The 21,378-nt window shown below is 43.8% G+C and overlaps 1 protein-coding gene and 1 long non-coding RNA gene across 2 annotated transcripts in view; one reads left to right on the top strand and one right to left on the bottom strand.

Moving 5' to 3' along the window:
* cux2b (cut-like homeobox 2b) overlaps positions 1 to 14,224 on the top strand; it is an 84,030-nt gene extending 69,806 nt beyond the window's left edge. Inside the window, exons 7-22 of the mRNA XM_034541207.1 lie at positions 256 to 335; positions 887 to 953; positions 3,043 to 3,091; positions 3,800 to 3,904; positions 5,004 to 5,195; positions 5,316 to 5,374; positions 5,475 to 5,523; positions 5,787 to 5,886; positions 6,339 to 6,968; positions 8,167 to 8,268; positions 8,434 to 9,272; positions 11,399 to 11,564; positions 11,792 to 12,097; positions 12,192 to 12,380; positions 12,484 to 12,760; positions 12,900 to 14,224. Coding sequence (XP_034397098.1) covers positions 256 to 335; positions 887 to 953; positions 3,043 to 3,091; positions 3,800 to 3,904; positions 5,004 to 5,195; positions 5,316 to 5,374; positions 5,475 to 5,523; positions 5,787 to 5,886; positions 6,339 to 6,968; positions 8,167 to 8,268; positions 8,434 to 9,272; positions 11,399 to 11,564; positions 11,792 to 12,097; positions 12,192 to 12,380; positions 12,484 to 12,760; positions 12,900 to 13,710 — 4,021 coding nt within the window. The 3' untranslated portion in view covers positions 13,711 to 14,224. The remainder of the gene's footprint in view (positions 1 to 255; positions 336 to 886; positions 954 to 3,042; positions 3,092 to 3,799; positions 3,905 to 5,003; positions 5,196 to 5,315; positions 5,375 to 5,474; positions 5,524 to 5,786; positions 5,887 to 6,338; positions 6,969 to 8,166; positions 8,269 to 8,433; positions 9,273 to 11,398; positions 11,565 to 11,791; positions 12,098 to 12,191; positions 12,381 to 12,483; positions 12,761 to 12,899) is intronic.
* Positions 14,225 to 17,572: 3,348 nt separating this feature from the next.
* Positions 17,573 to 21,350, bottom strand: LOC117736733. The gene is made up of 3 exons (XR_004609990.1): positions 21,119 to 21,350; positions 19,514 to 19,756; positions 17,573 to 19,413 (listed from the first exon to the last, which is right to left on the bottom strand). It is a non-coding gene; the product is annotated as an uncharacterized LOC117736733 (long non-coding RNA).
* Positions 21,351 to 21,378: the final 28 nt, after the last annotated feature.

The raw sequence follows: 21,378 nt of genomic DNA, 5'->3' as shown, positions 1-21,378 counted from the left end.
TTAGAGGATCATTTGTCTTTTTATCTGTACAATAATGCGTAAAAACTCACATTTAGCTGGTCCTGGGGAAACGTTGGGTTGTAGTGACACATCAACACAGCAACATTGAAAGCTTTTTTTAAAAATCTATCTTTGAGAACTTTGTCACACTTGCTGTTTCCAGCCAGATTAACACGTGTTTTTCTGTCTCACGACATTAAGTTGCATGTTCTGGCTTTAAATGTGTAAAGAAATAACAGTTTTCTTTTCTCCCAGGGAGGAGGAGGAGAGCGCCAATGTCGGTCTGGCTGACAGACTATCAGAGGCCGAGGAGAAGATCAAGGTTCTGCATTCATGTAAGTGGTTTAAACACTGACACGACGCACTGGAGCGGTTACATTTCATTTCAACCTGAGCCGCTACGCGTACGCTGACTGTGAAGCCGAAACACAGAAGCTGCTTTGTTGACTCGAGTTCGAACTGACACGTCGATGAATTGAATTGAGTTTCCATCATGTGTAACAGTTTAACATCTTCATTCAATTAGTTATTTGGCTGTTCATGGTGTCCCCACATTAGTAATGTATGAACTGTATTTTGAAAAGACCGACGGCACGAGACACAATGGACTCACTGCGTGGCCTTCGATATCGCTGCTTGCAGTTTTCGTGGAATCTTTTTTTTAAAAACTGCTCATCCAAACGACTTCGCACACAGCCGTGTGCGAAGTCGATCGGATGAACGGTTTGCGAGAAAATCAGAGGGCAGACAAACGTTTTAGTTACATATTAGTGGAGCCCAAAAATCATATTGGCAAATGAATTCAGTAATGTAGCTTTAAGGTCAGGGTTCATGTGTTGTTTTGGAAGTTAATGTCTCACTTCTCCTGCTGTCTGCCTCTCTCCAGCTCTGGACACCGCACAGACGGAGCTGCTGGACCTGCGGTGTAAATACAACCAGGAGATGACCAACAAGTAAGAGTCTGCCTCCCAGTTTACGTTCTGTGTTGACGTTTACTGTTCCACGTGGTTCGGGGACACACTTTTACATGTCTTCGTCCGTGGTTACACACACTGCCATCTTCTCTGTGGCCTACCGTCGTCGCTCTTTTTTTTAATTTTGCCTGCATAAACTCATGTCCAGTGTAAAGCTGAGGAATGCAATTGTAAAGGCAGAGAGTGACTCAGCCACTAATGCAGGTCGATGAGAGCGCTATGTTTGCCTTCACTGGCAGCTGGGCCATGACAGCCCTCAAGAAGAATTGCTCCATTTAAAGATTGCTTCAGAAAACACTCTACCTTGTCCTGGTCTTTGAGCGCAATGTATCCACCGCACGCCCAAAATGAATCTGAGCTTGTATGAAGGATGTCGATAGACATTCAAAGTAAACACTCCTTTGTTTGGGTTGTGCTCCAGAGCACAGTCAGCCGCTGCTAATGGATTTTCTCCCAGGCTTAATCCATGGCGCAATTGAACTGATGTTTCTAGACCCACCGCCATCCATTTTGTTGGATTGGACACATTCTCAGTTTTGGGTTTACCTTTCTTTCTGCAGTCTGAAAGACCATCTCTGTTTACGTTGTTTGTGTTTGTGTGTGTGTGTGTGTGTGTGTGTGTGTGTTTGCGTTGTCCTGGTCAAATTCCTCTGTGCCCGACCCCGAGGCTGCAAGCTGCCCCCCTCCCTGACCCCGAGCCTCTGAACGCCGGGCCGGCCTCTATTACTCTCACTGACTGCTTCCTCAATGTTGATAAGAAAGACGATTTGTCTGCTTCGGCTTGAGTAGCTGAGCAGGTAATCAATACAAAACATTTTCCGTACTGCACAAGTTCATTAAACGTGGCGCTGACACCTGTTAGTGCTGGCTGTCAGCAGGGCGCCATCTATCCTGGCCTTATTGATGGGACCGGGGCATCGCCAAGACCCTCTGAAACCAGGGCTGCACCACACAACTCTGATAATCATGAACGCCGGCAGATTTGGTTTGAGACGGTTTTACTATCCGCCTGACTCCACATGTCACCGTAGATATAGTATTGTCTTCTTCTCTTTTGACATCATGATTCCTTTGGATCACTAATACTCCGGGTAGTTATGCAGAAGAGGATGAAGGTTCGGCTGAATGTAGTTTCTTTAATGTGGATTAAAAAAGTCTAACATGTTCTTTGAACACATTTTTTTCTTTTGGGGAAAAGGCAGCTGTGTCCAGAAACTTGTGCATATTTAAATCAATCACAGCATCCTCGTTAATTCATCCCTATCTACCTTTTGAAAAGCTGGTCCCACGTGTGCAAAAGGAAACTGTTGAACTTCAAACAAACCTCATGAATAATCCCGCTGAGCTTCTGTTTAAATTAGAATACTCTGATGGTGGGATGTATGAGTTCTGAGGATATGAATTATACGTACCGTACATCTATCGAGACGCAGCCACGATTGAGGACACAGAGGTCATTTCATGTCCTGTGTCTTCATATCGAGGATTTTCAATGGCCTGTCGAGGAGTTTATATTCAACCATTGCACACAATTTGCACTTTGTGGATTATGATATTTGTTATACTCAATATCTTAATGTGATCTTTTTGGTATTTAATATTTCTTTACCACAGTATTGCTGGCATTTTGCACAGATGAAACAGGTGAAACAAATGAAAAGTTAAATTAAAGGATTCAAATGAAAATGAAATTGAGGTGTGGTTACACTGCAGGAATTTGGACTTATGACTTAATTATTACTTCCTGGCTACAGTTCTGCTGTATCGTACTGAAGTGTCAAAAAAGGGGCAGTGATACCATTATTTTGCCACTTTATAAAGTACAACTAAAACTAATGCAGTGTAACAAAACATTCATCCACTGAAGATTTTAGTTGGATAAAATATTAGAAACACCTCTAAATTCAACCGTTGTATAAGTCTGAGATCGTGGCTAAGAGTGGCGTAAGAGGAACTGTTTGACAAGAGAACAAATGTCCCCTATTAACAAAACCTGTGATAATATAATAGCTGTGAACGTCTCTCAGTAAATCCGGCGGTTATCTGACTGGGTGCGTTTTTTTTCCAGGGCAGAGGAGGTCGACGCCATCATGGCAAATCTTGAGAAAGCAAACCAGGTGAGTACAGCCTTCCTCTGCACTTCTCTGATTGAGATGCTCCTTCGTTAAGGTAATCACTCCTGTAATCAAGCCTCGGCTTTAATTAGACACCCTCCGTCCTGTGTCCCCTCCCTCCGTCTTCCTCCCACCTCCACCTCCCCTCCCACGAGTGTGTGATTAGCGAGTGTAAACCTGAGCCCCCGTCGGTGGGCGCTAAGGCAGCACGGCTCCACTCAGCAGAGAACGGCAGACTGCCGAGCGCGATTGATGCCGGAGCGCCAAACGCCGGGGCCCTCCGTTATCTCGCCGCCTTGATTGCTTCCTTTTCCTGGTGATACCTCTTCTCTTCTGCTCCTTTCTTTCACCCCCTCTGCTTTTCTCTCTCGTGCTCTCTTTTTTCTCTCCCTCTGCTGCTCTCTGCCAGCAGCTCCTAGATAAATGCTCTCAAAATGAATCATTAATTAGCAGGCCGGGTGTGACAGAGCAGGTAAACAGTTTGGGGAATAAAGTGGGCCGACTAAACAGCCCCCTCAGCAGAATACGCCGAGTGGCTGCACTCGTCTGCACGGGGGCCCCGGCTCAGGTTTTCACTCGGCTCTTAACATCTCAGAGCAAGGGCGCCTCCTTTGATTTATGTGCATGCTCTCACCTTGATCATCTCATTAGCCGATGGATGCGGCCAGTGTACGGAAAAGGGTAACGCTGTGATGCCTTGTCTGTGCACAGAGAGCGGAGAAGGCCCAGAGGGAAGTGGAGAGGCTCAAGGAGCAGATCGCCAGTGGCCAGACTGCCACCACAGGGAGCTGCCATCCAGCAGAGGGCGCTAGCAGGGTAAGAATCACGTGACTCGATTTGAGAATATTCGATTTTTGAACACGTCTGTTCTGTGGTGGAATGTAACTAAATTAATCTACTGAAGTGCTGTGCCGTAGGACAGTTATAAGATACTTGTACTTTACTTTATTACTTTTGTGTTATGCCACTTTGTACTTGAAAAAGGAAATATTATATACTTATTCCACTACTCGGATGCTTGTTCTCATGCCTCAGCCAAGGCCAGAGTTATTTGGAGGGAACTTCCTATTTGATCATATTTGCATTGAGGTCACACTGACGAGATTTAGTCAGTGTGACCTCACACAACACATTTTCTAGCCATAACTCACAATTTCCTTGTCACGGTGTCTAATAAGATACAATGATGGCAGTCTGGCCGGACATAGATGTAGAGAGATACACGAGGCGGTTATTGTAGATTCTTATTTTTGGCCGCTTTTGGGATTGTTTCTGCAACTTTGTAGTCTGCTTCCTCATCCAACAATATATCCACCATGGTGATGTGAAAAAAAAAGAGATTTACCTTTTGACTGAGACTCAGAGTTTATTCCCCATTGACCCCTCGAGGACCTGTATCAACATAGATTCACATGTGCAAAAGTAAATAACAGCAACACCCATTGCCCAGGACAGGACAAATACAACACAAGGAAATGCCAATAATCCAGCCATTATAATGTTTAAGAAACTGAACAAGATTTGTTAACTTAACTTATATTAGTTTAAGGACAAACTAATATGTAAAGATCCTTGATCACCTGTCAAACATATAGTTTCTGGTCTTAAAACATCATAAATATCTCTTTGAAATGAACAAATTATGACTAACACACCTAAATGTAGACATATTTCATTGGATTACAAAGTCTGGTATAAGCATGTACTACCTTTTTGTCAGACACATTCACAATGGAAAACATTGAAATGCAGTATTAATGGTTACTTCTCTCACTTTTCCAACTGCCTGAATCATATCCACACTGCATAGGTTGTGATTCACTGGCTGGCCTGTCACCTTTCCTCACATGCGTGCTCCTTTCATCACTTCTTTCTCCTCCCTCTCACGCGCTTTGTCTCGTTCTCACCGTGCCAGGAGAAGAGCGAGAACGGCGAGGTGTTGCCCTCCCAGCTGGAGGCCGCCTTGCTGGCTAAAGACAGCGAAATCCTCCGACTTCTTGAAAACATTCAGCGGCTGCAGTTCACGCTGCAGGAAGTTCAAGAGACCTCGGCCAATCACATCCTAGAGCTGGAGCGCCAGCTGGCCTATAAGACGGAAGCTATCGAGGTGAGTGGCTGCGACGCGTGAGAGGTGACAGAACATGTGAAACACCTCCTCGGTCCTGAGAACTAATGAGACTTTCATGAACGGGAATTAAAACATGTCGCTTCTGCTTTTCCATTCCAGAGATTAGAAGCTAAACTGCAATCGCAGATGGACTATGAAGAGATTAAAACTGAACTCAGGTGATCATTTTAGTGTAGTCTGAATGTGTAATTCATTCACAATAATGTGGCATTTAGTTCAAAGAAATGACTTTCTCTGCACGTTTGTTTCTGTCCGTAGTATCCTGAAGGTCATGAAGATGGCCTCAGCCAATGGCAGCTCGTCCCAGGTATATATATGTATATGTATTTACTGCTGAATCATCTCAGTTTCAACCAGACTCGTCTTTCTCTTAGACCTTTTAGTTTCTTCTTAATGTTCTCTTGGTGTCGGGGAATTTAAACTACAGCACTGCCGTTGAATGCTTCACTGATCGTCATCCTTTGTAAGGATATCTACAGCCGCTGCAATTGATTAATCCAAAATTAACAGCTTTTGTTCTCGTGTGTGTTTTATGTGTGTGTGTGTGTGTGTGTGTGTGTGTGTGTGTAGGATGCTGCCAAGGCTGCAGAGGCTATTTTGCGGGATAAAGAGGCCTTTCTTCCATCTCACAAATACCTGGTGGAAAAGGCCCGAATTTTGCACAGCATTGGTAAAATTAATGTCTATCACGTTAGATTTGTTTGACTGTAACATCTAGTTTAAATAGATAACCGAACAATTCTTAACGAGAAGCAGCAAGTTTCTGCAAGCTCCCCACAATTCAATGATTGCTTGGTACTCATTGGTCAATCAGTTCTGGAGTCAATGCCTAAATCTCTTTGCATAAACTGAGCCTGCAAGATGTGCTAGTTTGTGTTTGCAAGGCTAGAGAGCGAGTGAGTCAATTTATTAATTATCTTGAAGTGCCTTAGTAGCCGAGTTTACAGCGCATGCCATGTAACAGCAATATCCCGGGTCAGATACCAGCATGGCATACCCCTCTCTCCCCTTAAAGCTACTGAATTAGTGGAATATCTGCTATCAGCTAGATAATAAATACGAGGTTTGTTTACACTCGTACTAACCAGCATGTGTTGCATTTGTTGTGTTTTCTGTCACCAGATGATGACCATTCTGAGAATGCAGGGAGGGAGACTGGCAGGCCGCCCGGCTCCCACTCGTCCTCCTCTCACGCCGATGGCCGCGCCTCCCCGAGCCCCGGTCCCCCCACACTGGACGGCTCCTCCTCCAGCCACGATCTACCGCGTCCGTTTTCCGTCTCACCGTGCTCCGGGGACCGACTGTCAGGGGACCACATCCTTCACAGGCAGCTCCTTTCCCCACACTTTAAAAAGGAGGGCCTCGTGGCTTTTCCCACCGCCCTCTACGCCGCCAAAGTCGCCCTCATGTCAGCCACCCAAGGGTCCGTGGGGTCGGGCAGCGTCGACGCCGGCCTGCCCAGCGACCAGTCGGAAAGCGGCAGCTCGACCGCGGGAGACGACGACCAAGTGGACACGGCAGAGATCGCCTTCCAGGTGAAGGAGCAGCTGCTGAAGCATAACATTGGCCAGCGCGTGTTCGGCCACTACGTGCTGGGCCTCTCCCAGGGCTCGGTCAGCGAGATCCTGGCAAGACCCAAACCCTGGAGGAAGCTGACGGTGAAAGGCAAAGAACCTTTCATTAAGATGAAGCAGTTCCTCTCTGATGAACAGAACATCCTAGCACTTAGGACCATCCAGGTCCGACAGAGAGGTGAGTGGAAAAGACGGTGGCGGAAATTGTATGCAGGTCCCGTTGGGAATGAAAACGCTCTATTTGTGTTTGTCGCCTGCGCAATAAAAATGGATTTTTAAACAAGTTCACCATGTTTTCTAAACTATTGTTTTGGTAGGGTGAATGAAATGTCATTCATATTCACCCACTGCATAGTTTACAATGACAGTTAAAGGATGATGTTCTATATATTTCTTAATGCCAACAAATCTATGAATAGACCAAAAGCAACACTGAATGTATCTGCCTAAGAAGTATTGTGTGTGTGTGTGTAGTCAAAGCCCGATATATCTCCTTCCTCTGTGCTCCATTGTAGTCCAAAAACACATCAGTAAGCCACACTGTTGCCACACTGTTGCTTTCATTGTCATGAAAATGGGCTCTGTAGTTTATTTTGAGTCAATCTCACATACAGCGTCCTGCTGCTGGAAATACGTACTAGAACAACAAATATTCATTCAGCCGCAGCTGAATATAGACAATAAATCAAATCTTTACTCGAGCAAATATTTGTTTGAGCAACGTTTTCTAAGATCTAGTGTACCCAGCTGTCGGAAGATGACTTTATGACCCTTTAAAATTAAAATAAATTAAAATACATCTTGAAAATATGTATGTACTTTGGTCGTGTCATGGTGTTTGTTGACTAATGTTTTAAAGTTTAAGTGTAATAGGTTAAAAATCAACGGATTAGCGTTTACCTCACCCTTGTTTTGCCTTGAAAACAAATGGTGTCGAAAGAACTGGTGAAACAGGCGTCTCCACAGGTGACTAAAGCTACCAAAACTGGGTTGCTGAAAAAAAACAAAAAAAAAATAGTTTTGAGAGTTGAACCAACAAGTTTTTAGAGCAGACGTAATCATGCCATCTTGTTTTGGTGGCTCGGCTTCTGGACCCGTGTACGTTTAAACCCTCTAATCTACTTGGACCTCATCCGTGACTTCATCGCGGCTTCCTCTGCCATGTTTGTAGTGTTACTTTTAAACTTTGTTTTCTCCCTAGATTCACAGCTTTTGAAAGTTGAGCTTCCCGTATACTGCAACCTCAGACAGCACGCGCTCAAAGGCAGCCATTGATCTACCAGTCAAAAGCAAAGCCTTGGAACTGCTCTCTGATCAACCAGCCCACTCATGCCCCTCCTCTCTCCTCTATCTCTTTCTGTTACCCTCTGTGGCAGGGAGCATCACTCCGCGCATCCGAACTCCTGAAACTGGGTCAGACGACGCCATCAGGAATATCCTGGAGCAGGCCAAGAAGGAGATCCAGTCCCAGAGGGGAGGTGAGGATGGAGCTGCAGGTCATACGTCAAATTGATTGATTTTCTTTTCTTCCTAGAATGTTTACTGTTTTTATGATGAATTTGGATCACAATTTTCTTTGCATCTAAATTGGAGAGGTGAGTTAAGAATGCATCAGTGTCAGAGTGCGGGTCTTTCTTGTTTAGGTGAAGGCAAGTCGTCTGTGAACAGCTCATCAGGCAGAAGCAGTAACGGGACAGGCAGCGGCTCAGACGAAACCATAAAGAACATCCTAGATCAGGCCAGGAGGGAGATGGAGGCCCAGCAGCACGCCCTGATGGACATGGAGGTCTGCGGGAGGGGCCCAACTGCTAGCACAGGACCTCAGGTAGAGCGTCTGGGGCCCCCGGAGCGCTCCAGGGGTCTTCCTCTACCCATCTCCATCAAACAGGAGGAGGGAGGCTGCGTTACAGTCTGCATGGCCAACCCCATCAGCAGCCCCCAGACGCCCCTCAGTGTCCTCTCCCCGGCCGCCTTTGTCCAGAACATCATCCGCAAAGTCAAATCAGAGATCGGTGAAGTGGGCACCTACTTCGACCAGCACTGGTCTCATGAGCGAGGGTCAATGGTGATCAGTGGCATCGGTAGCTCCCTGCCCTTCAATTCAGTCTCTCCCTCCTTGTCTTCCTCCTCTTCTGGGCCCTCCGCCTTGCCCCGGCCCTGGCCCCGTCTGGAGAACGGCGAATGTCCCCCCAACAGCGAGGAGGCCTCTGCTGCTGAGGACGAGCTGGGGCTGGGCCGGCCAGTGGAGGTGAAAGTGGAGTCGGACACATCGGTAAGTGGAGAGTCCCCTGGGCCCGGCCCCGGAAGGCTTTCCTACTACCCGGGGTACATCCCGCGTGCCCTCAAGCCCACCGTGCCACCACTGACCCCAGAGCAGTACGAGATGTACATGTACCGAGAGGTGGACACCCTTGAGCTGACCAGGCAGGTGAAGGAGAAGCTGGCAAAGAACGGCATCTGTCAGAGGATCTTTGGTGAAAAGGTCAGATGTTGCTCTTTATCATAAAATTTTTTTTTTTAAACTCATGCATGGCAAAACAAGCAATATGCTAATGCTCTGCAGAATCTGTTCTTACTGCAACAAATGTAGACGGCATTAGAACGAAGATATGCATTTTTTTGGGATCAAAGAACAACGCAAATTGTCATTTTTTTTCTTTAAATACTTTACGCACCATGATCAAGGGTTCAAACCAGAGCAGCGATACACAGCCGTGCAGATTTGTTAAACAGAATGTTTTCAGATCTTCAGACTGCATGTAATATTGACCGAGGTCAATAACACAAAACACATTTCGTTATGTATCTAAAGAACAAAGTAATGCAACAATCAGATCATCCATGTGAAAAAGTAATTGCTCCCATTTAAATGTAATAAAAGGCTGCACCACTTTAGCAGCAGTTTTATAATATAATGGTACAGGTTCACACACTGTGGAAGAATTTAAGCTGGTCTTTATGAAAGAAACTTGTTTAGTTGTTTCAGCATCTCAGATCTCTCTTTGCGGTTTACATCCTTGTCTCGTGGTAAACGAGCTCGGCGCTGGGCAGAGTTCATGCTTCCCTTAATATTAACAAGTCAAATAATATCATGTTTGACTGTTGGTATGAGGATCATACCACAGTTGCTTCAGGTACAGCTGTGCATATCTCAGCCCTAGTGGATAGGATCGTTATACCAGCATTGCTGGAACCTGCATTGTCTGAAAAGTTCCACTTTTTTACGAGTCTCTCGGGCCATTATCCTAAAAGCCTTCAGGGGCTTTTTCTGCATGTGCGAGAGCAACGGTTTCCACTTCGCTACTCGGCTCTGCATCCTATTTCTCCATCTCTCTCTCTCTCTCTCATTGCGGGGCCATCAGCTGTCCTCAGCTGAGAGGCCTGCATTCCTTTGAATGTTCTGCCGAGATCGGTTGTGACTTCCTGGATGAGAGTCCTTGAGGAACCTCTGGGAGGCCGGCCACACGTTTTACCCCGGCGCTGTCTTCTGCACGTAAATAGCTCTCACTGGGGTTCGAGATAGTAAACGTTATAGTCCCAGAGGGGGGATTTGACTTGTCTGTTGCTTAACGTTAGAAGAAAACATCACAAAAACAACAGCCATCTTAAAACATGAGAGACATTTGCCGTTGACAACACGGCAGCTTAAAAAAGAACCCGTAAGGATAAAGTGCTAAAATGTTAAAGTACTCGTGTATTTGTGGCACAAGGTTTGGTGTAAGTAAGTACGATGTTCATCTCTCGTTGAGTTTCTTTTGTGGCACGGTGTGCTTGTTGGAGTTTTTGTGGTAATTAGTTGACTCTGATGGTGAAGTTTATTATAAGTAAGTCTATCTGCGTTCACTCATCTGAATCCAGTCATCAGTCGAAGGTGGTTTATTCAGTCACAACAGCTAAATACTATTTCAAATGGGTGATGATGTTCCTTAAATGAATTGAGTCTTCATTTTTAAATGTATTTTACTTGAGGCAGATGTTGCATTTCATCTAAAATATCAGAACCATCCACTGTAACGAATAGGCAGCCAAAGATGGACATTCACAATGCTGCCTTTTGTAAGCATTGTTCCTGAATTGAGCTACTCTGTGTTTATAAAAGTATCAGTTTATCTCCAGAAAATATGGCTTTATTTCCAGAAAATCCAATCGGATGTTTTCCTACGCGCCTTTGTAATTCATCACATCCTCTGTGGAATAGATAAACACGTTTAGGTTTCTTGGTGCAGATTACATTTTTATAATATTCTCCAGCTCTTCTGTGAGAGGTATTCATATTTATAAATACTTGACTGGAAAATATTTTTAAATTAAGTTCCACATTGGTTGAAGGTGAATTTTATACAAACCCATGCAGGTGTGTTTTGAGATTTTATCCATACATTGCAAAGGCGAAGGAAGAAAAATCACTATGGATTTTCTTTAAAGAATTTGATTTATAGTGCAGTGCTCACCCGAAACATGTATTATGTGATGCTGCCCTCTAGTGGTTGTTTGCTGAACGTGTCCCACTGAGGCAACCAAATGTTCTTGTGTGAAAGTAGTTTGGGAAATCAACCGTTATTTACACATCTGTTGTTAACATATATTAACCCGTGTTGTACGACACAGGTGCTGGGGCTTTCTCAGGGCAGCGTGAGCGACATGCTGTCACGGCCCAAACCCTGGAGCAAGCTGACCCAGAAAGGCAGGGAGCCCTTCATCCGCATGCAGCTGTGGATACTGGACCAGCTCGGCCAGAGCCTCAGCCAGCCCCCGAACCACAGCCACGCTCTGGGTGAGACTGTAGTTAACACACACGTGCACACGCACGCGCACACGCACACGCACGCGCACACGCACATCAAGTGTGAGTCACACTTAAGACGCTTTAGTACCAAAAACACAAATGAAAAAAATAAAAGGCTAAATTAGAAAACTCAAATTGATGCAGTATTTCACTCTACATGATGGGATCTACAGTTAGACTTACAGGTTTTTTTTTGTGATGCCTCCATTTTCCAGATAAAAGCCCAGTGACGGCCCATTCCTCGCCCTCCCCGCCTCCTAGTCCGGCAGAGAGCCACCCAAGTCCTCTTGTTGAGCCCGTCAGCCTCTCCCTGGAGAGCAGCAAGGAGAACCAGCAGCCTGAGAGCCTGGGTCTGGGATTGTCCCCCCACCCAGAGGGAGGGAAGTCCACCCCTGGCTTCATGGTCCTGCATCAGCCCACAAACCCACTGGGTATCCAAGAGCTAGTGGCCATGTCTTCGGAGCTCGACACCTACGCCATCACCAAGAAGGTCAAGGAGGTGCTGACAGACAACAACCTCGGTGGGTCAAAGTTCACACTGTGGGGTTGAGCCGACATTGCTCATGAATTCAGACAGTCTGACATTTGCTGTGTTTGTTTGTTTGTTTCCCACAGGCCAGCGTCTTTTCGGGGAGACCATCCTGGGCCTGACTCAAGGCTCGGTGTCTGACCTGCTCTCCAGGCCCAAACCCTGGCACAAACTCAGCCTGAAAGGCAGGGAGCCGTTTGTCCGCATGCAGCTGTGGCTCAATGATCCTCACAACGTCGACAAGCTGAGGGCCATGAAGAAGATTGAGAAGAAAGGTGGGGACCCAGAGTGTATACTGTAATATGTTTCAGTGCAAGATTGAGAGCTCCTCGGTGCTTTGTAATCCCCTTACACTTAATCTCACTGTCTTCCCTCCAGCCTATCTGAAAAGGCGTTACGGGCTGCTGAGCACAGGCTCGGACAGCGACTCGCCTAGCACTCGTTCTGAGTGTGTGAGTCCGACCTTGGCCTCGCTCGACCTGTGCCCCTACAGCCAGGCGAAGAAGCCTCGGGTGGTACTAGGAGCTGAGGAGAAAGAAGCCCTGAGGAAAGCCTACCTCCTGGAGCCCTACCCCTCTCAAAACACCATTGAGATACTGGCCTCCCAGCTCAAACTTAAAACAAACACTGTCATAAACTGGTTCCACAACTACAGGCCAGTCCAATGACCTTTTTAACGTTTGCTAATGACTGACTCTTTTGTCTTCATCATTATTATACATTTACTTTCAGCTGCAACTACCTGAAATGTATATTTAAAACGTAAATATCCTGACGCTTGTGTTTGTGCGCAGGTCCAGGATGCGACGGGAGGTGCTGATGGAGGGTCTGCTAGACAACGACACAGATGCCGAGCTCCACAGCTACTCCCCCTCAATGACGCGGAGCCCCAACTCTGATGGAGAGGAGAGGAGGCTGCAGCAGCTCTCAGGACACATCCACTCCAGCCTTCCTCTTCGCGCCAACACCGCACTGCCTCATGTCAAACAGGAGGCAATGGACAGGGAAGACGAGGGAAAGGAGGGCTCCATGAAACGAGAGTCCAGAGTCCAGTGTTTCTCCACGGCAGTACAGTTCCCACAGTTGAAAAGCGAGCACGAGGATTCCATCGCTGGCTGCCGCGAGCCCCATTCGGCTGGCCAGAGCCTGAGGCAGGAAGAGGGGATGAGCAGCCAGGCTCAGGGGCTCTACCCTGGCGCAGGCTCCATAGACGGCGCCCAGAGAACCATCCAGTCCAGGCGCGAGGGGGAAGACTCCGGAATGTCACCCGTTGACCCCGTCAGCTTCAAGGCTTCGTCCGAGTCCTGCCGCAGCAGCCTGGAGGTGTCTCTCAACTCCCCCTCTGCTGCATCTTCCCCCGGCCTCATGATGTCAGTCTCCCCCGTCCCCTCCTCCTCTGCTCCCATATCGCCCTCGCTGCCCAATCCGCCCTCAACGAGCACCAATCACAGCCTGGACCCTAACCAGCTCCCTCCCTTCCAAAGCCCCAAACTCAACAACAGAAGCTCTCAGAGACGCAATGAGAAAATGGCCAACCTCAATAACATCATCCACAGGCTAGAGAGAGCAGCCAATCGAGAAGAAACACTGGAATGGGAGTTTTAAGTCCCCTTTTACTGTATTTAGTGCTGGAGACCCTCACGGCACATAGGAGAGTCTCAAATAGAAGCCTGAACGGAGCCTGGCTCCTGAAGGCCCGTCCTCTCAGACTGATAACTTATAAGAAACGGGAACGCAGAACATAACATATGGCTGAATTCCCTACAAGAACTTGGAGAGTTGGAGAAAAAAAAATTATAATTGTGTATTGTTTTTTTGTTTTTGTTTTTGATAATGCATACTACTTTGAAATATATGTGACAGCACTAGCTGTTGTTTTACCTATTGGACTTGACATGAAGACTTTTGCAGCTATGGTGTCATAAAATGTACACTGAAGTTCTGTTGATTGCCACTGGGTGAGATTAAAAAAAGACCCCTGTCTTAAGCCATTAAAAGCACTATAACTATTTGAAAAGAGACATTGACCAAATTTGCTACTTTTTGAATAGCAATTTTTCAGATTTTGTCTATAAGACTGGACAGTTTAAGTCAAGTAACATGAAATCCTAATACTGACTGAGGGATAGTCCTTTAAGACTCTAAATATTCAACATCTTGTATGTACTTAGTTTCTTGGTGATATGTTTTGAAATATTTGTAACTCACGTATAAAATGTGGTTGTACATGTTGTAGAATTGTCTGCAATAGCCTTCTCTAAACCTGATGTAGCATGGTACTCACCTGACCCTGTTACCCTCTGTAGTTAGTCACCTGTGATTATACTTGAGCGAAAAACAACTGGAAAAAAAAAAAAGTTGAAAACCCTGCAAAAAATATGAAAAAAGGAAACGTTAAATCTAACAAGTAGAGTACTTTTAGTGTTCTGTTTATTTTCTTTGTATAATCCTTGAGGTTTACAGTTTAGGGCCCTTGTGCTTTTGGTAGTAAGTGACACATTCGCTACACATGAGCACAGTTTACATGATTTATTTCAGACTTACCTCTCTGACCCCTCTAAGGCATTGGTTCTCAGACTGTAACAGGCCAAGACACACCTGGTTTACCTCAGCTTATGTTGATGCACATCATGCCATATGACCATGCGTTTCATTCTTATACATACACATGACCCACACTTATTTGAATCAATGGAGGGAAAGTACTCTGTATCATGGCTCGGGCGTGCAGAAGTGGCGAGTTTTAATGAGCAAAAATCTGTCTTTTACAAAGAATATGCTGCTGTTCGAAGAGATAGGGAGCTAATAATTCCGTTATATGTGTGTATTATGATCCTCCTCACAGGTAACGCCTGATTGAGTGCACTTTTCTCCAAATAGGTCATTTATTGTAGTTAGAATATACGTACTTGATCAACGCAGTTTGATATGAAAGGTTGCCCGCTGTGATTTGATTTCCCGGTGGGCGAAAGCTACCTGAGAGCAAGGTGCAGTATGACCTCTCATCAACATGAAAACATCCAATCTGTAAGTAGACTTTACTCAAGGACACAAAAGGTTACAGGTACCCCCTCATATTATCTTTGACCACTTGTGTATTGTGTCTGTAGAAGTTTCTTTGTCATGCTTGCAATATGTTCTTTATGTATTTTGCCTCTATTTTATACTCAGAACAGTTAACTAGATATTCAATACCTCGTGTATGAACTACTTACAGCACTTAGATTTTGATAATTGTGAGGAATCAAGAAAATTTCAAATATCAACATTATCCTAACTTAGTGTCCACAAGTCTTTGCCTTTTACTGTATCGTTGAAGTTGGTAGTAAAACACTTGCACATGTCTACATAGTTCAGAGGACTTGGATTGTATTATGTAGAGATATATATTACACAATTACAAAAAAACAACAAAAAAAATCTTACATTCTTGGAACAAAATGTGCTGATTATATTGAAATAGAGTGTACAGATTTAATAAACCAAACCCATTCAAGCCAGTTCTGGTCTGGCGAGCTTGCCCACATTTTAGACCTTCTCTCAGGGTAGTCTTGCTTTTTAAAGCTTTACTGAAACAGTTGCGCTCATCAGTGGTGGAGACTACGATAAACATTATGCGGTGGAGAGAATGAGTCCGATACATATTCAAAAGGATCTATGGAAGTTGTGTGTGTATACAGGAAAATGCAACTTTTGCGGCATGTGGCGGTTTGTTGGAGAGCTGTTGCTGTTTTGTAATTCATTACACAGATGTGTCAAAGTACAGGGCCGATTGGAACTATCAGAACGAGGCTAATGGGTTGCATTTTTGAGATGGGTAGACTTTGCTCTCTGAAATACTGTTTTGGTTTTCTCTTGGAGCCGCAGAAGATTTTTTTTCTCCGGTTTTCGTACCACCATTTTTGTGTGTGTGTGTGTGTGTGCATAATATACTGTATGATTAGCGGTGTCATTTCTAATGTGGAGATGTCATTGTCTTTCATGGTAACGTGGACATATGACTGAAACAGAAATGTATTTAAATGCATTATCTCTTCATGTAAAGCTCATCTCATTGTTTTGCATGCGAATCCATTCTGGTCTCATTACAAGGGATAGGACTGTGTTTTGTGTCGTTGTTCTTGCACAGGGACATTAAATCAGCACTTAAAGTCAGTTTTACACGAGTGACGTCCATGCATGGTGCAGCTGATCAATTTGGCTCTCACAAAGTCAGAACGAATCCAGTCAAATCAGAACCCAATAACTTACTTCCAGGTAAATATTTAAATCAAGATTATTTTGTGCCATATCATATGCCTCATGCATTATCCTCACAGAAGTAATGCGTTGTGGTAAAGTAGGATTCAAGAGGGGTGTTGGACTTTTTTGTTACCCAGTAACTGAAGCCCTACACATTAGGTGTTTTTTTTTTTGTAATTGACATTAGTCACTAAATAATAATGAGGCAATTGGTTAGCAAAATTTGAATGATTGTACTCAGAGTTGTTAATACAAAAACAATATTTTCAACTCTGACACTGAGGGTTTGTCACAAAGAAAATGTTTTATTTGAAAGTCAGCTGTGAATCAATAAAGAGAAGTGTCCTGCAGGCTTAAATAAGGGTCTGATGCCCTGACATGTCAGGCTAGTAAATATTAAAGAATGGACAAAGGTATGCCGAGCCTCTTTGAATTGAATTTGCATATGTAAGCCATCATTCAATACATAATTGTTTAAGATCCTGCTGTGTTGTGTTGTTATTTTTTTTTATAGTGATGAACAACTACCCACACTACAGATGCATGTAATTATATTAATGCAAACAAATAAATTGTAAAAAAAAAAAAAAAAGACTATAACACCTCACCGTCATACATATACATAATAATAATGTACATATATGAATTTTAAACACGATATATCCTTGCCCATTTCGAGCAGCTAGTCTTTCATAATGAAGAAATAAGAATGTAGCTGTGATATCGGGGGCCGCTTGAGCTTAATTGAGGATTAGGGGAACCTATGATTATTTTGGGTTCCACAATTACACCACTGTCCTGGCTTTCCCTGTGAAGTATGGAAACCTTCAGCACTACGATGAAGATAGGAAAGCAAGTAGAAAGATACCTGCAGGAACCAAGTGGGAGAAGCAAGTCACACACGCTGAAGATGTACCTTCATGTTTGTAAAAAAGAAACCATCTCTAACTCTGTGCCAGATGGCTGACTCAATATTGTGGTAATCGCCTGCTTCTGGCTTCTTTAGTTTTTTGGTTTTGGTTTTGGGAGATGTGATTAACGGCCTTTTCCCTTTCCCTTATGTCTTGAAGAAAGCACGAAAGAGCTGAAAGCCCGAGCGTCCCAGAGGCCCACTGAGCTCACTTTGTCACCCGACTTTCCCAACTTTGGTTGTGCATTCAATAAAAACACTCAGGCGTCTAAAGTGGCACTTTTGTATTGTGAGATTTATTGTAGCTTCATGGTGTCGAGTTAATGTGGGGAACGGGTTTTTAAAACGGTGAATCGTTTGCAGGGGTCGTAAAAACGCCGACTGGCTACAAAGCCGCTCAAACCTCTTCCACCAACATGTACACTCAGTCATCTGGATGACTTTGTAGAGCAAAGAACAGATGTTTTAGAAAATCAATCTTGTTTAAAGCCGCCCCACATATTCAGGAGTTCTGAGAAGATGAACACGTTGGACAGGTCATAAACGCTTCAGAGGCCTTCAAGACATATCAACACAGATTCATTTGAATTAATTTCAAAGGCATATTCTGCTACAGTGCTATGCAAACCAGTGAATTAATATTTCATTAAGCATTGCTTTGAGTTTGAAAGACAAACATTAAATGTAATAAAACTACAGCCATGCTGGTGGTGAAGGTATCATATCATCGTATGTCGTAAAACCTATTGGAATAATATGAAATACAGAGCACTTGATGAAAAATAGAGAACAAAACATTGCTATTTCTAGCCAACACAAGGCAACAAAAATAAAGTGACGTGACGTTTGGCCTGTAGGTGGCACCAGAGGTACACAAATGTTACAAAATCCAAACCTTTAAAAGGTGCCAGCATTTCAAATGTGATTAAATTGTGTGCATATAAATTACATTATATTGATATATTAATGTGCATATAAAGTGACCATTGCTGCAGAAATGTACTACTATTACATAGTCAACAGAAAGCACCAACTATATTACTACAAATTATATAAATACCAGTGAACCTGTGTTCAGTACTACGTTCTGTGAGACATGCACATTATGTGGGCCAATTGCTGTTAAAACTGAAGGATAGGGCACCACTGTCATTATTAAATGGATATTTAAACTGAAAACAATGTTCAACAAAACAAAAGTGGCAAAAAGCAGCTGAAAATTGTTGAAGCTGTGACACCTAGTCAGGTAAACAAAGGAGCTGGAAAACATCTGGAAAACCTACAAAGCACGAACCTCTGATCGCAGTCCAGTTGTCGGCTAAAATCTTTGTAGCTTAGACAATGTCCGTCACCCACATGCTGCTTTTTAAAACTTGCTTCATTTCATGTGGAAAATCTGGGTATACAGTTGTCATAACTGACACATGTGAGCAACAGGTCTCCTCTGAAATCCCTGAAGTTGTGTGAAGCTGACAGTGAAGTTATTTCCTGTGAACAAGTCTGATCCAGTGCAACACCTAAGGAAAAAAGGAGCCTGACTCTCTAAGGTATGCACTTGCATACTTGACAATTAGTTGGTCCTGTGGCGTTCTGGGTACTGGGGTAAGTCATCGATCTCATGATCTTTCGTGATGTTGGTTGTAGCTCTACATAGACCGCTGCAGTCCCTTTCAGCTGTGATCTAATAGGTGCAAAGCAAAGCAGCTCTTGAATCAGTTTTTAGTGAGCAAGCTCTCTCAAGATTTGCTCAATGCTGCTGAAAGCCTCCGGCAGTTGTGAATATCCATGATCTCCAACAATTCTCCTCGGTCAACACCTTCAAAATGTGAAGGAGAAGATTCAAAGACCACTCGCTGAGACCAGTCCACAAGGTCGCTCTCCACAAAGCCCAGAACAGCTGGCTCCAGAAGGTCAGGTGCAGGTTTTACAGGAAGGTACTTCTCTTTTTGTGTCTTTTCACCTGCGCAGTGGCATCACTATTCTCCTCCTCAAGATGTAGGTCACTGACAATGTCTTTCTTCTTGGTTGTTGAATAGAAACGTAAGAGAGGTGACTTTGTCTTTTCATATGTTCCCCGAGTGATACTACTATCTAATGAATGCTGCTGGAAGTCAGTTAAATCAATGTCAAAATCAGTGGGAGGCTCCCGTCTGCACCTGGAAAAAACAACAGAGCAGCCTTTTCAATCCAGTTCTGTTTCATACTGTCCTCCGGGACACTCTCTTTTCTGGTTCCCCATCTCTTTTTGGTGCGTACCTGAACAAATTCCCCTTCTCTGAAATTCATCCATCTCATCTCAATTTTTTCTCTGATTCTTCTGAGCACTCTGAGACACATGATCATCTTTGTTTCTTTCCTCCAAGTCGCTCAAAGAGCTTTGACTTGCGACTGCTGGGTTATTTTTCCTTCCGTATACAAAAACAGCCAGTTGGTCCCCAGGGGACGGCCGGTACTCGTAAGCTGGTCATCTGTCACGAGGTGTATGACACTGGAATCAATCTACAATGAAAGAATACTTTATTAATTTAGGCCATGTGCATTAAATTGTAACAGTGCACAACCTGCATAAGCGGCAACAGGTATTTACAAAGCTCATCCAAACTTTGGGTTTAAGTTAACATTGAGCATTTCTTATATTAGCTACCTACCTTCTCCTGTTCCATTCGCGGCATTAAGTAAGTAGTCACTTAGATCCTCCATTTTGTGACAGTTCAAAATAATACCTCAAATGTGACCTTAAATATACTTCTATCATTTTTTTTCTTTTAATATATAAAATAAGTCTTTTGGTTTTCTGATTTTATAATGAAATGCTATACTTTAAAGTAGTTAAGGAGCATAACCACTCTTTGATTTTATCACGAGGCATCTTATGACAACACAGGAAGATCAAGTACCTGTCGTGACTGTTTAATAACATGTTTGGTTGGATGTTGAAGAAGACAGAAGCCGAAAGCAGCTACAGCTCATGTATTTAAGAATCTTGTTTTTTGTCAAAATGAAAAATGGTTAAATATGCCATGAGCATGTTTATGTACTTAATTATCTCTATATATTTCAGAACTAATTAGGTACATCATTTTTTGACCCGGTTTGATTTTATACTTTATTGTACAATTAGCTATTATAGTGACTCAAGACCTGGTATGGCATTCATTTAGTGTATGTTGATTTGCAATAAAGTACAAAGTGTGTCATTTTTTAATTGAGCCACTGCAAAATAAATTAGGCTACTGTCAAATGTAAACTAGTGTGTAACCAAATATTTCAGTCATATTGTATATTTGAATGAAGTACTATAATATAACAGGACACTGAGGCCCAGTGAACCACATTTCAAAACACCTCCGGATTACCGTAGAGATTACACTGCGTTGTGGCCTGATATAGTGTGAATGGGATTAGATGTCTGACTACGTTTTAAAAGGCTTATGCCTGAGTACAGAACAAATAGCAAAGCATGGCAGTGTAGAGACACAATAGTATAGTGACTCAGTAAGGTGACATGCATACATTATGCTTAGCGATATAGAATTAGTCATTTTTTAAGACACATCCAAGTGGCACTGTCTTCCAAGTCATTAAGTTGCATTTAAGGGTCCAGCAGTTGAGCTGGACCCTTAAATATGCTTGAGACTATATTATATATTTTCTTTTATTCCAGACTCATGAGTCCATAAAGTCCATGATATCTAACATTTACAAAAGTCAACAGTAATAGTTTTGCATATCGTTTGCATGGTTAGTGCAGCGAGAGGATGAAGAGACCCAGTGAAGACAGCGCAAGTAATAGGAAGGGAAAAAACAGAAGAAGGGTAAAAAAGAAAAAGTATTACTTTTTATCTCATAATTATGACTCACCATGGGGATATTTTTGTTATCACAGCTAAAAAATTTTGTATTTCCTCTGACAGAAATGGGCTTCCATACAATCGTGTCCAATACATTGCAGTTATTCGGGCAGTCTAGGCCAGTGTTTACATGATCGTGCCGCATGTGTGTCTGAGCCCTTGACCCCGCCCCCTCCGCCCAGAGGATTGTTGTGACGCGGTGACGTCACTCGCTCACGTCGGGGTTCTTGGGCTGGAGAAATCGCGGCGATGGCGACGACGGCTCGGTGC

Source organism: Cyclopterus lumpus, chromosome 9 (assembly GCF_009769545.1).
Source record: "Cyclopterus lumpus isolate fCycLum1 chromosome 9, fCycLum1.pri, whole genome shotgun sequence".
Classification (NCBI taxonomy): domain Eukaryota; kingdom Metazoa; phylum Chordata; class Actinopteri; order Perciformes; family Cyclopteridae; genus Cyclopterus; species Cyclopterus lumpus.
The sequence above is the reverse complement of the archived record's forward strand: the minus strand, read 5'-3'. Positions and strand labels throughout refer to the sequence as shown.